General features: G+C 49.2%; 1 protein-coding gene across 5 annotated transcripts in view; it reads left to right on the plus strand.

Moving 5' to 3' along the window:
• The window catches only part of ZNF618 (zinc finger protein 618), a 149,067-nt gene that overhangs the window by 107,942 nt on the left and 26,544 nt on the right, over positions 1–14,581 (plus strand). For 2 of the 5 annotated variants that reach the window (XM_053996263.1, XM_053996266.1), the window contains 6 exons: positions 776–865; positions 2,206–2,241; positions 2,995–3,072; positions 4,062–4,151; positions 11,308–11,496; positions 14,109–14,192. In XM_053996263.1, the coding sequence (XP_053852238.1) occupies positions 776–865; positions 2,206–2,241; positions 2,995–3,072; positions 4,062–4,151; positions 11,308–11,496; positions 14,109–14,192 (567 nt within the window). The remainder of the gene's footprint in view (positions 1–775; positions 866–2,205; positions 2,242–2,994; positions 3,073–4,061; positions 4,152–11,307; positions 11,497–14,108; positions 14,193–14,581) is intronic. The other 3 variants (XM_053996265.1, XM_053996267.1, XM_053996264.1) reach the window with 2 other exon arrangements.

Consider the following 14,581-nt stretch of genomic DNA (forward strand, 5'->3'; position numbering starts at 1 on the left):
ACCAGGAAATCCTCCTCTATCACATTCTCCTCTTGATGTGATAGCTGAGCTAAAGACACTGATCCCCATTCAGAACAAACCAGATCCATAAACACTTGGAGCTGTTTTACATCTGTCTGCCCCCCACAGCTGTGGTGAAGGGTTGGTTGATGCTGAGATGAAGTGATGGGGTGTAGGGAACAAATGGATATGAAACCAAGCATCATCAGCCCTCTCTTCACTGAGCATCTTACTGTCCTGTGTGCCTTGAAGTGTTGGGTCTCCTGGGTTTGTTGCTTCTGACAGGATCCTGGGTGCAGCTGAGTCAGTAAACAGCAGCAGTGAGAAGCAGGAGTGTGCTCACATCCAGTCCATGTTAGAGTTGGTGTATTAAGGCTTTGGTTTCTATCAGCTCATACATTGACTCTGTGCTTATTTCTGCCCCTTTGTCCCCATCCTGACCAACAGCTGCTTGTCCCTGAACTTGCTGAACCCTGAACTTCTAAAGGAGATGCCAGCAGGGCCTGCTGCCCTGCATTCTCATTGCTGTGAGGTCTGTGGGGTCTGCCCTGGAGAGCAGAGCTGTCTGAAGAGGAAATAAATCAGATTATGCCCCAAGCCATATAGTGTGGGGCAGGGGGAACAGTGTGAGGCAGTGGTTGTCTGTGTGCCTTAGAGACCTGACAGAGCATGTGGGATGTGTCAGTGCATGGGGGTGTCTCATTGTGCAGTGTGGTTGTAGTGCTTGCCTTTTACCTCAGAGTTTCTAAACTGGTGTGTTTTCTTCTTCCTACAGACAATTTTAGGTACACCTGTGACATCTGTGGGAAAAAATATAAATACTATAGCTGCTTCCAAGAGCACAGAGACCTACATGCCGTGGATGGTGAGTAATGTTTTGACACTCAGACACCTGAACTAGGCTGAGAAGTCTTTGGGGAAGCAAAATGTGGCTCTGCAGGAGCATGTGGCCTGTGGTGTGCAGGACATGGCACTGCATGGGTCATCTTTGCCATGGAGGCACAGTCTACAGGCACTGCAGGAAGGAGTTTGCTGTGCCCAATTGTCTCTGTGTGCATAAAAACAACACCTGTGCTGGGACCAGGGGACCTTGCAGAGTATCTGCAGTGAGGTTCATGCTTAGGATGGAGATCCTGGGACTGAGTACCTCAAGGAAAATGGTCAGCCTGATTATTTGCTGGGAAGAAGTTGGTTGCTTTTTGGTTTCTGAATTTACAGGTTTGTTCCAAACATATTTCTCTGTGAAGTATTTCAGATTTCAGAGTTGGGAACTTTCATTCTTGTTAATGACTGTGGTAGTGAACTGATGAAGTTGTCAGTGGCCCTTAAAGGGTGACTGTAGATGTGGCCTAGGCTGGTGACACCTGGACAGAAGCAGACACCCACTGCCAGAAGCAGTGTTTCTTTATTCTGCATTGGGGAAAATGAAGTATCAACATGCTGGCTTGCCCCCTGCTTACTGAATATCTGAAACTCCTCACCTTGGAGCCCACAGATACTCCAGACCTTCCCTGTGTGTGCTGCAAGCCTGGCAGTACTGCTCCTCACTTGGCCAAGGAGAGTTCTAGAAAGAGGCTGCTTGGAGAGCAGCAGGTTTTGAATGGCTGGGCTGTCTGAGAAAAGCAAGTGTTTTTTCACAATACATGGTTGTCCAAAAAAATGGTTGTGTTTACCTGGAATGTGTGGGCATCTGAACGTGCTCTAAGGACAGCCAGTGTTCTCCTGCAGGGCACCACTGCCAGCTCCCTTCCTCCTGTGGGGAGCCAGAAAAAAATTAGTGGCACTGACAGTCACTGTGAGGGGAATGTGGCTGCTTCAGTCAGAAATGTCTCAGGGAGCTCTGCCAAGGAGAGAGAGCTTGGAAAGGGTTCCATGTGTGTGCAGGGACTGTCCCAGCTCCTCCCTGGGGCTGCTGTGTTCCAGCACCTGCAGGGCTGAGGCAGCTGTGCACCTGAACTCCACCCGGGGCTGTGTCAGGTCAGAACAAAGGCCTTGAGCATCTGTGTGTAGTAGGGCTGGGCATGCTCAACCAGGTCCTGTGAGGATGCTGCTGGGAAGAGGAGGGACTGGGGCACAAAGCCTGGTTTGTTCAGTGGGGCTGAAATGTGCTGCAGCAGTATGTGAAATGCAGGAGGAAAACAAGACCATTTAAGAGGATTTAATTTCTGTTTTGTTTCTTCCCCTCCTTCTTCTATTCTGTGTTAGTTTTTAGTGTGGAAGGGGCCCCAGAAAACCGGGCAGGTAAGCCGAGCTCCTTTGTGTGCTTTATTTCACAAACCTTTTCAAGCATTTAGTAGTTCAGACACAGCAGGTCGATTCTGAACTTGTAAGAGTCAAAGGAGTTTTGTCAGGGATTGCAGTGGGACAGGGAGCATCCTCTCTCCCTCCCCAGTGTCTACAGCCAGAAGGTTGATGCCCAGCCCTAGCAGATACCAGGCTTTTGTTGCACATGCACTTGCTCAGGCTTCAGACAATCAAAGAAGCAGGTGTTTCATGTCTGTAGTGATCTTGTAAATTGTTCAAGGCATACACCAAATTCTTCTCTAAAGTGGGTTGGGTTGTGGTTTGTTGCTAGCTGTGCTGTTAGCTGGTAGAAGTCCCAGGTTGGTATTTGATAGGTGATGTGCCTGCAGACTGCATTGCTGTGCCCACTGTCAGCCAGTTCAGCAACATTAGAGGGGAGATTCCCTGGAAGAAAATCAGGAAATATGGATCAGACTTTGCAATGTGTTCATTCAGTTTTTCTCTGCATTTTTTAAACATTAATTCCCACACAGCCTATTAGTGGGCTGGGATCAGGGGTAATCCTGGGGCACCTGAGGAAGAGGAGGAGGGACAAGTCAGACAGAGGGGTCACTGGTTTATCATTCCTGTCTTCCAATCCTGTTACAGATGGAAATGTGATTACAGGTGCAGGAGCATTCAGTGCCCATGCAGCTGTAGAAGGCAAAGCTGAGGTGTTGTCAGCTGTCCTCTGGTTCTGTTCTCTTGCAGACCCCTATGACCAAGCCGTCATCGCTGCCGACGAGGTGAAGGAGGAGGAGCCTGAACCCTTCCAGAAGATTGGGCCAAGTAAGAGTTATTATTGTTTCAAATAAAAAGGAAAGCTCGGTGGTTCACTGCCTTTGGCTGCAGTACCTCTAGAGAAAGCAAGAAGCACGGTGTTACACAGCAGAGTTGGGATTTGGGTGCTCACAGGTATGTTCAGGCTCAAAGGAGCTTCAAACACCAACAGCCCTGGCCCTAAGAACTGCAGCTTTGTGAAGTGTTCTGCTCAAGAGCTCTGCAAAGAGAAGGGGAGGGGAGTTCAGGGGAAAAGCAATCTGGCAGGGATGAGAAAGGGCTTGAAGGTGCACGGAGAGCTGGCAGGTGATTTATTCACACTGCCTTTGTGTGGCTCCTCAAACAGAGCAGAGGGAAACAGAGAGAACACCAGGTTTTGCCAAAGCCCTGAATTTTGCATTTTGGAAATATTTGATTATCCATGGATTTTCCTTCATGTTGCTGCTTGCTGCCAGTTCTGTACTCCCAGCACTGGCAAGAGGAGGAGGTTACACTCCTTAGTGTGTGGTTACACTCCATTATTTCCAGTATCCCCAAGCAGGAATGAGCACAGTTACTCCAGAAAAGCCCCTTCTCCTGCAAGAGAACTCCACAATCCCAAATAAAAGTTCTCTAATACCTGAACCTGACTGTTTGTTTCCTGGTTTGACTGTTCCTGTTGTCCACGCATCCCAGACCAATAACCAGAGGACAGAACTGTGTCACCTGTAATACAGACTTTAGAACTGGATTCTCTCCCTTGTTTTGCACACTTGTTGTAATTTTGGGGTAATCTTCTGAAACTTGTTCAGTTCTACTGGACTTCTTATGTATGGTCCATTCCTCTGTTTTGAACTGTTTCCTTTCTTGGGAAAAGGACGTGTGGATTACAGGGCAGGCAAGTTCCATGCACGTGAGGAATGTTTGTGTGACCTGACCAGTTTCTCTGTAAAAAGAAACTGGGGGTTGTGTAAGAGGGCTGGCCTCCTTCCTGACCTTTGTCCTTGTTCATTTCACAGAAACTGGCAATTACACCTGTGAGTTCTGTGGCAAGCAGTACAAGTACTACACTCCCTACCAAGAGCACGTGGCACTGCACGCCCCCATCAGTGAGTATTGCTGCAGGGCTGGCCTGCTGCAGGGCTGGCCTGCTGCAGGCTGGCACCTCCAGGGCTCTGGGGAGCACCAGGCTGCCAGGACAGGCTTCACTCTTGGGGACCCTTCCCCTGAGCTGTGGGATTGCAGCGGGCAGGACACAGATCATGTGCTCAGCACTGTAAAGCTGAGCTGGGATCCCCTCTCCCAGGGGCACTGTTAGGTCTGGAATGTCTCTGAGCTCCTACCCCAGCCCAGGGAATTTTACACATGTTCCTTGTGGGGTTGATGGTTTAGGCTCTTGTTTAACTGAAGAGATGCACAATATTGTTATACTCCCCTAAATAATAACTGAACATACATGTTAGAGAAGAAGCATCTTGCTGTGAGCTTCTGAGGAATTATTTCAAGCCGTGAGTTAAAACTGGTTTCAAAATCACTTAAATGACCTCAGCAGCTTGCTGCTGAATCACACTCAATAAATTATTTATTTCAGGGAGCTCAGGACAAGGCAGTTGTCAACAAACTGGACATCACTGTGGTCTGCGCTCCCCACACAGAGGGGAGGAGGCTTTAACAAGCAGTTCAGTGTAATTCAGTGCAAAATGTGACTAAACATGTTAAGAGAAATTTTTGCTACCTGTTGGATTTGAATACTTTCAAAGTCTGCAGAAAAGTTCTTTACCGCTGAACTTCCTGCTCCCTTCCCAGCACTGCCCTGAGCTTTGCGAGTGCCCGGGGTGTGCTGCTCCAGGGTTTGGGATGATGGAGAGGAGGATGAGAGATGAGGGATGAGCTGAGCTCATCAGCCTGCAGCTGCAGCCGGCAGGGGGCGCTTCCACCCCAAAATCCCCGGGAATCGGGTTTTTAAGGGATTATAATGAGGCACCGCTGGGTTTATGGGAACATGGTCCACCAGACTGTCGCTTTTAAGGTTCGGTGGCTTTTGACACGTACCATGCAGGTTCTCTAAAGCTTGGATGTGGACCATGGTAGAAGGTGCAGGGCGTAAAATACATGCCCAACATCATCATCACAAAGCTAATCTTGTTATCTGCCATCTGCTGAAGGACCTGCTCCAGTGCTTATGATTGCACACATTGCAGTTATTGCTGTGGTTGCCTGCCCCCGGAAGCTCCACCTCTTCACTGAGGAGTTTTCAGTCCTCAGCAAAGCCATTGGTGACCAGCAGTGGGTCCATCTCCTGCCACAGAGGGGCCCTTGGACAGCACTGAGGGCTCTGAGCTCTCTGCTCCCCCTGCAGAGAGCTCGGCAGCAGTGTGCACTGAGCACTGGGGTCTGCTCAGCTCTAGCTAATTCCTACCTTCCCAGTGCTTCCCATTTCAAGGCCATTTATTGCCACTGATGTCTCCCACCTTCCCAACCAGCTGTGGTAATAGCTGAGCTGCTGGTTCCAGTCCAGGCTCTCCAGCAGAAAAGAAACCCCAGCTGTGTTTCTCTGGGAGGAGTGTGCCTGCATTGGGCCCTACAGTTCCAGTGGCCCCCCCCAGGCCCTGCCCCACTTCTGGAGGAGGAGGCATGTTCTGAGTGCTGGGCTTGAAGCCATTCTGCAGCAAAAGAAAAGAAGCTGCCCCTGCTGCAGTCTAGATCAGCAGGCCCTGAGCTGTGCAAATGGGTTTCCAGTGCTTTCGAGTATCTTTAACTATGAGGACACTCAAGATCAGATCAAGATAGTATTTTCATAAGGTTTAACCCCCTCCCCATAAACTTTTCTTTTTCCTTTTTTTTTAAACCTCTTTTTTCCTCTCCTAGTTCACGTGACCAGTAAGATTTATGATTTAGAATGACAAGCCACTAACCCTGATGAGGACATGGGAGAGGGCATGATAAGCTCCCAAGGCAGGCTGGCCAGTACATCCTCACACCTTTCTGCTGCTCAGACTCTGTTCTTCCCAAAATCCAAGGTCCTGTGAGGCAGCTGTTAACACCTGACTTTTGAAAAGCACAGCTGGCTTTTCTTTGGTCCTTGCAGTCAGAAAAAGTAAAGCTGAGACTGTGTCTTTACCCTGGTCTCATTCTTGTGAGAATGAGGAAAATGCTGAAAATTCAGCATTCATAAGGCAAATGCTGAAAATTGTCATAGTGGGAATGGGTGAGGAAAGGCTTTCAGCATCACCAATTCAGCTTTCTGGGTCTCTGCTGGAGTGCAAGCTTCCCTTCCAGAGCCTGTGTTTCTGGTTTTCTGTCATAATGAATGAAAAGTCATTGAAAATGGGTAAAACAAGGAATGATATCCTGCAGCTTCAATAGCATCTTGCAGGATAATTTCTGGTCAGAGCTGCTGGATAGCTGCTGTCTGGAAAAGAGCTCTGCTGTGGTTTTCCCTGGAATTGTTAATGCCAAATGTCTCCTTCCAAAGTTCCCTTTTCTGAGGGAGGGGCTTTTTCATAAGATGAGAACTAGGCTGTGAATCTAAAAATAATATTCTTATGCTGTTTCTGTCAACATATTCACTCTTTCGAAGAAGGCTGTCAGAGGCTGTTTCCAAAAAATAAAAGTGGATTGTAGGCACATTCAATGTCCAATTTTAGAAACATTTCTGAATGGAGATTCATGGGGGAGGGTTCAGTGATGTTCCTGTCCTCCTTCAGGCTCTGGCTGCTCTGTAAGATGGAGCTGATTGAACGATGTTTGCTGGGGCTGGGCTGCTGGGATTGTTTAGAAGGATGGAGAGAGAATGTTCAGGGCATAAAGTGACAGAACAGGAAAAATGGCTTCACACTGTTAGAGGATGGGGTTAGATGGGATTTTGGGAAGAAATTCCCAGTAGCTAGTTAGGAATTGGTGGGGAGGCCCTGGCACAGAGTGCCCAGAGAAGCTGTGGCTGCCCCTGGATCCCTGGAAGTGTCCAAGGCCAGGCTGGGCAGGGCTTGGAGCAGCCTGGGACAGTGGGAGGTGTCCCTGCCCATGGCAGGGGGGTTGACAAGGTGATATTTCAGGTCCTTTCCAACCCAAAGCAATCTGGCATTCTGTGACTCTGTGATGAGTTTGCAGTGCAGAGAGACCCTTAGGCACCTGGGATGTGAACTGGCTATAAATGCACCAGGAGTGGGATTGAGCTTGGTGAGTCAGGCTCAGGAGTGTGCATTCACCTCTGCCTGGTACCTGCAGATACAGCCTCAGACTCCTAGGTCATGAAAGTGTGGGGAGAGAGCAGCAAAACCAGCACAGCTCTCCATGGCTCTGCTTCCAGGATGGAAATCTAAAGTCATGTCAGGGCCCTGAGGGTACTCAGAGCTCTGAAAGGCCCTGAGCAGCCCCACATGGAGCTGTGCCCACAGCCACACTCCTGCTCCAGCTCTGCTTTGATCCACACACCCTGCCTTAGCTGCTCTGTAGGATACTGCTGTCAGTTCAGTTGTGGACGTGCCCATGCCTGGCTCTGGTTTGTACCCCAACCCACAACTGCATTCTCACCTTGATGTCAACCCTGTCTGGGCACCCTGGACCTCGCTGAGGATCACTGGTCCTGGTTAACCTCACCAGAGCTGATCTTGCTGCTGACCTGTGGATTGACTTACCAACTTGGCCACACACCTGTCTCATTGCCATGAACTTCGTGATGACCTTCGTGATGCAGCTGGCTGTCACCTCTGGGCCTTGCTCACTTCTCTCAGGGTCTGTGGGATGGGCCCTGGCTCTGTGGGATGGTCTTTCCATCCCTGGGATCATTCTTGGCTCTCCAGAGGACAGACAGACCTACATCCACCCTGACACCTGAGATGCTCAAGGAAGTTCATCAAGGCTTGGTGCTCAATTCCTTTCTGTATCGGATGCACACTGGATCCAATTTATTCATCCAAAATACTTAAATGCAGTGTTTCATTAAGGCAGCTGCCATTTTGGTAGTACAGCTGGTTTCCACACAGACCCTGCCTAACAAGGAAAAAGCCAACTCCAGATTCCAGTTGGATGGTGTATCTTTGCTTCCACCAATTCAGTGAGAGAAATCTGTGAGTTCAGGTGCTTTTCCCAGTCTGATCCCACAGTGTTTTAGCAACAGGCTCCACCTGTTCATGTGTATAAAGACACACATTAAAAATTTGATAGGTTTGAGGAGAGGGGTTTTCCTTTGGAAGGACCTGTTTGCCATAGCCAAGGTACCTGCACAGAGTATGGAATTTCAGACCATTGTTAAGGAATCATTTTCCAGCACATTCAGATTTTTATCCATAGGTGATGGCATAGTTCCATCTGAACCTTCAAAATGGTTCCCTACCCATCCTGACTAGACCTTTTTAAAGAAATACCATATACAAATTATTGACCAGAATTTTTACCTGGAAAGTGTAATGTTGCTGAGGCAATCTGGTCCCTGTTGTGATGGTGCATCGTGGTAGTGTGTGGATTTGTGTGCCAGATTTTCTCCTTGCTGCCACAGCTTGCCAATCACAGTACTTTAAGGTTTTCCCAAAACCAGGAAAGCCAGGAGGGACCACTGTGATCTCTGGACTGCCTGGAGAAACACATTCTGTAGGATTGCCATGATTGAATTCCTCAGTTATGCTTTAGGCAGACATCTAATCTTGCTTTTGAGTGACAGCAATCACGTAAGGTAATTATTTTGATGAATTATTGCCTCCACTAAATTAAAACTAAAATTAGCCAGCTGTAGCTTTGAGCACTGGGTCCTATTTATAAACCTTGTCTGCTCAGTGAAGGAGGATTAAGTTGCCAAGTGTCTGTCCTTTCTAGACCTGGCCTAGCCTGCTCTCCAGGCCCTGGTTAAATCACAGGAGTGACTTGTGTTTCAATTGTAAGCTCTGCTGTTCTTGGCCCTTGGTTATTCTCTTGTCTCCTCCTCTGAGTGTTCTCCACCCTGGGCAGGGCAGGCACCAGCACTGGGTCAAGAAGTGCCTTCCTGATCCCCTTGGAAATTCTTGATTGCTCCCCAAGGAGCACCTCAGCCTCTTCAGCGTCCCCCTGGGAGCTCCTCTGCAGCCAAGCTGACCCAGCACAGCAGAGACCGAGCTCTTCCTGCTGCCAGGCTGGAGTCTCCGCTGTTCTCAGCATCTCCTGCATCAAGTGTGTCCTTCAGCACACCCTGGGCCATGCTGCAGGGCTGCAGCACAAAGCCCTGAGCTGACTGACTGCAGACCATGCAGTGAGAATCACCCTCCACATCACTGCAGCTTCCGTGGGATGGGTCTCTGCTGCCTTCTGAGAGGGTTTGAAAAGCTCCACAGCAGCAGTTACAAGGTCAGCTGCCCACAGTGCTGTCTCCAGTCTTGCTGCAGATTTTGAGGCAGGAGGTTTTTTGTGGCCATTCAGCAACTCAGGATTTTCATTTTTAGAAACATGTTGGCCTTTTCATCAGCGTGAGGCTGTGAGTTCCACAGTGAAGGTGACTTTTCCAGAGTGGAGCAGATGAGCCGTGTGATGCTCTCTACCTGTGTTGCTCAGCCTTCAGAGGGAATTTGGCATCTGATGAACTACAGACTGGACTTTTTTTTTCCCAATGAACTGTTAGCTTCCTCCAGACTGCTAGAACTGATATTCCTTTGTCTGTCTTGCATTGCTGCTCAAAACTCTCTCTCTGTCTAGTGTCAGCTGGAGCAACCTTCTCTATGGGGTCTCAGTTTGAAGACATACTGTTTGTTTCATTTAGGAGGAAGAAGAAGAAATTGTGGAGGTCATCATAGCTTTGAGACTTTTGTTGTCAGGTCCCAGAGCAGTGATGCTCCCTGTATCTGGCACTGAAGAGTTGCTGATGGCTGTTTCTCATGGCATTGATGGGGAATAAAGCAGACATTGGCGGGAATGATCCTCATGGAAAGCAGACGATCCACAAGCTAGAAATTTTCATATCTGACTACATTTTTGTTGGCAGTTTGGCAGCAGCTGGAGGATTATCCATGGAGATTGAAAGGAAGTATAGAGAGCAAAACAGGCCTCCTGTCTATTTATATGACTGGAGACCAAGCAGAGAAGTATCCTGACTAAACTGTGAGAAAACCAGTGCATCATTTCCTGCAGAACTATACTGCCATGTAGGAAATGTCAGCTTGGGGATGTGTGTCAGAACAAGTGAATCAAAACCCCTGGAATTGCAACCCCCTGTGAATGTACACACTCCCAGTCCCCAGTGCTGCTGATGAAGGTGAGAGCCAGTCATAGTCAAGGTCTGTAAAGTCTCCTGGGATTTTGAAAATGAGTGTCCTGTCCCAGCCTGGGGGACTTCTCCCCTCTTTCAGAGTTAGCCTGTGCTGCTGCCATGGCATTCCCCTGAGAGCTGCTCAGTGTGGACAAGTATTTCTCACTCACACTGTGTAGGATGTGCAGGTGCTGCTGTTGTCCATCCACCTTTAGGCATCCCACAGTATCACTGTAGAAATCACTGGTAGGGAGCTGGGACTGTGGAAACCTTCTTAGTGATTTTTCATGACAGGTGGTTGGAGTAGGACTGGGACTTCAGGACCCATATCCAAATTTCCATAGAAGAGGCCCCTTAGGAGTGAAGGAGGTTCTTAGACAGTTTCTCCATTTTTTAATGGTTTATTTAATCCATGTGGCCCAGACGAAGGGCTGTCCTCCTGAAGGTGTTTCAGATGACTTTTGGCATTGACAATTCCTGGTGATCCTCACTGTGTGCTGCAGAGACCAAAATACAGATGCACCCAAAGAGCATATCCCAGTAATATTCAGAATTTCTCCACATGTCACCAGTCTGGAGATGGGACCAAAAGCCTTTATTCACTCTGCCTCCTAATTCCATTCCATTCCCAACAGTTCCCTTTCCTTTGTATTTGGTCAAAGAGACAAGGAATGTATCTGGAGATCACTAGGATTTATTCAAGGCTCAGGAAACAAAGATGTTAACTTTTCTCTACTCAGAGATCTGAGTAGTTTAGAAACCTGTTCCCAAAATACAGTCCATAGAAATGGAGGCCAGAGCTGCAGGTGCCTCCAGCCAGGCCGTGGCAATCACACAGTGCTTCTGGATGGATGGGGTGGTTCCTGCAGGAGCAGGAATGGGTTGGTGTGGCAGTTAGAGGTGTGGAAGGGAACTAACGAGCTTCACCAGTGTCCCCTCGGGTGAGGGGGGAGCCCAGCTCTGTCCCAGGGGCTCGGTGGATCAGCAGCTCCAGCAGGCCCCGCTCTGGGAGCTCCCTGGCTGTGCAGGCACTAGTTCTGAGTGTTCATATCCAGAGTTCTCTCGATCTCCACTCTTCGTGGCAGTGAAGACACAGACGAGCCAGTCCAGCAAAAAGTCCCCGGCGTCCATAAACCGCTGTTCCAGCCTCCTGCACCGCACGCCCCCCGGCGTCCCGCCCGCCTCCCAGTCCCAGATGTTCCGCACGCCCAATTCCGGATCCCCAGGAAGCAAGGCCATCACAGGTACCAGCTGCCTTTCAGCTTTCTGAGCTGCTCAGTGTCCATTCCTGCCCTGGATAGGCTTCTGACCCTTCCTGGGCTCAGTCTGCCCCATCCATGACTGTCCCAGAGAAGCTGCTTCCAGAAGCAGCTGAGGAGATTAGATCCTTTATAATCCCTTCCCAGTGACAAGTTGTTTTTGTTAAACATCATGGTAACCACAAGGTGCAAAAGACCCTGTTTCAAATCCTGGTGTCACAAACTGAGAAGAGCTTCCTGACAAGGATTGGTGTCATGGCTTGTCAAGAATGGGGATTTTTGCTTGGTTTTCAGCACTGTTTGGCATTTAGTGTTTGCTTCCCTCAAGGTGATGTTCTCAGGGCTAGGCCTGTGCCTTTGGAAGTGAAATGGAGTACAGGTGTTTTCACAGTGCTCCATTCCCCACAGGAACCTCTGAGAGATAAACAGAAAAATCAGTATTACAGAACCATCATTGATGAGTTAGAAAATGCAATTAGGATTGATCCTCTCATTGTCTCAGTTTCCTCCTTCTGAACAAGATCAAGCCTAAAAAAAATTTTAAAAAAGAAAGCAAAGACTACTGAAAAATAGCAGTTAATAAGTAGGGTGTGAAACAGTGTGCCATGTGCAGTACACTGGGAAGCATCCTCTAAAGTCTGTGGGATTGATGGATAGAGATTCCATCTGGGTGCAGAAGAAGGGCTGGTCCATCAGTTGGTGTTTAAACACCCCTAGAATGTCTGGCATGGGCAGATGCTGAATGTGAGAGGTGGCTGTGGTCAGATAGGCCATGGATGCTGAACAAGGATGGATTTTGTTGGATATCACATACCCACAGCTGCCAAGGACTTGGTTCATACAGAGAATTTTACTTCACATTCAAAAGGTTCCAATTCAAGGAGAGAGAACAGAGTGAGCTGCCCTCTCAGTGTCAGAAGGGCACAGTAAGACCAAGCAGGTGCATTAAACCAGATTTTTCTTACTGCCACACTTAGGGGAGGTTTTTGGGGGGGAAGCTAAGGGATGAAGGCAAAACCACCATGCAAATTCTTTACAAAGGTCTTTGGAGACCTCCATCTCACTTCCACTTGTGACATAAGCCAGGACTTGAACCTGGGTCTCTTGGGAAGGGTAGGTAGAGCCAAACAATTTTGTCTCCATCTGATTTTCCTGTTATTTAAGGCCTCTTGTTTCTATTATTTATCTGTCAAGTGGCAAAGGTAGATAATGTTTCCAGTTCCTTTTCAGCCCTGATTGATGTGTTTCTGTTTCAGTTGATTTGGTTACCAAGTTTGCTTGTTCTCCTGAATTTTAGGAGTCAGGAGTGTAGTTGATTGAGAGTTTGAGAAGCCTGCTCAGGACTTGGAAGGGTCCACTGAGGACTGACTGGGCCAAAATCCACAGGCTGGGCTCTTCCTGCAGTTCAGGTCTCTGGTAGCCCCAAAGCCCACGTGTGTGAGCCATGCTGCAGCCCTGGGAGCCTGCAGGGACCCAGGCCTCTGCCAAGTCCTGACAGCAGTTCTGACCACTCCAGTGGTCTGGAGGAATAAAATCATGGTCTGGCACCACTTTTCAGGAATCCTCATCACTCCTGAATGAAAGACTGGTGTCCCCAGCCCTGCCCAGTGTGCAGGCTGGGCCCAGCAGAGCCAAGCCAGGCCACATCAACGTGAAGCCCTCGGGTGACAGTGGGCTCCAGAATGAGAGTGCAGGGCAAGGGCCTCTGCAGCACAGGCCACACACCTTGCTTTGGCCAGTTCATTTCTTTTTAATCTCTAGATTAAAAGCCTCGTTTAGATTAATCTCTCGTTTGAGCCACCACAGTAAATCCATCTGCCTGGATATTACAGACCCGGTGAAGTGAGACAGGACCCCCTTGCCCTGCTGAGCTGGTGCTGAGGGACACCAGCTTGAGCAGGGTGGGAGGCCCCGAGCTGTGCTGTGCAGGGATGCTTCAGCACTCTGTGGCCACTGCCAGGGGCAGGAAGCACCTGGGTGCCCTGGAGGAGCCTCCCAGTGCAGTCACTGGAACTGCCCTGTGCTGTGGCTGCAGTGGGCAGAGCAGGGCCCTGCCAGGAGCAGGCTCTGGGAACAAGGGCACTCTTGGGAAGCACAGAGCCAGAGGATCTTCCACAGCTTTTCCAGACATGGTGGGCAAGCCCTGAGACAACTCTTCAGGCCTCTGCTTCAGCATGTCCAGGAGGGTGTTCAGGAAGGGAGTGCAGGTGACTGGGAAGCACAAGGAAAGCTGGCACAGTGCTTCTGTTGGTGACACTTTGGTGTGGTGCTGAGGCCCTGAGCTCAGTCTCAGACCTCAGACAGAGGTCACCTGTGCTCGCAGGCGTTAAGGGCTGCTTGTTGCCTTAAGGAAGAGTAAGATAAGGGTTGGGTTTTTTTGCAGGGGAGGAAGACATGACCTTTCTGGTTCAGTCAGGACTGGTGTTCATGGGCTCCCTAAGAGCCAATCCAGGCCACCTCAGCCAGAAGGTATTCAAGAAAAATACCCACCTGTTATCCCTTCACTGAATCTGGCCCATTTGCCTCCAAAATGAGGTATTTGACCTTTCTGCATCCAGTGTTGACCAGTCACCATTCCTGCTTTGTTCTCCACCCAGCAGAAAGTGCTTTCAGCAGAAGAGTGGAAGGCAAAGTGCAAAACAACTTTGAAGAAACAAACAGCAATTCCCAGAACTCCAGTGGTAAGTGTGGTCACCGTTTCCTGCTGCTTCCATGTTCCTCTCCAAGCAGGATCCAGCTATGCTCAGTGAATGTTGATGTATTGTGGGGTACCTTGTTTAAGCTCACAGGCAGCCTGCCCCCCCTGGGGTAGTGCCTTATTCTCCCTCCTCCCCAGGCTCCTGGCACCCCAGCCCTGTCAAACAGGTGATGTGGGATTCCTGCTGCCAAGGACCAGGTACTTGAGCATAGATTTTTCAGAGGGGAGCCAAGATGTGGAGAAAGGATGGATGGAGATCAAGCAGTACTTGTGCTGTGTCTGTGTATCAGTGCAGTCCTGGTGGAGCAAAGACATTTGCAAGCAGCAGAAGTTTGAGGACTGTGGATAGAAGAGCAGTTTGCAGGCTACAGT

This window comes from Vidua macroura, chromosome 21 (assembly GCF_024509145.1).
Source record: "Vidua macroura isolate BioBank_ID:100142 chromosome 21, ASM2450914v1, whole genome shotgun sequence".
Taxonomy (NCBI): Eukaryota; Metazoa; Chordata; class Aves; order Passeriformes; family Viduidae; genus Vidua; species Vidua macroura.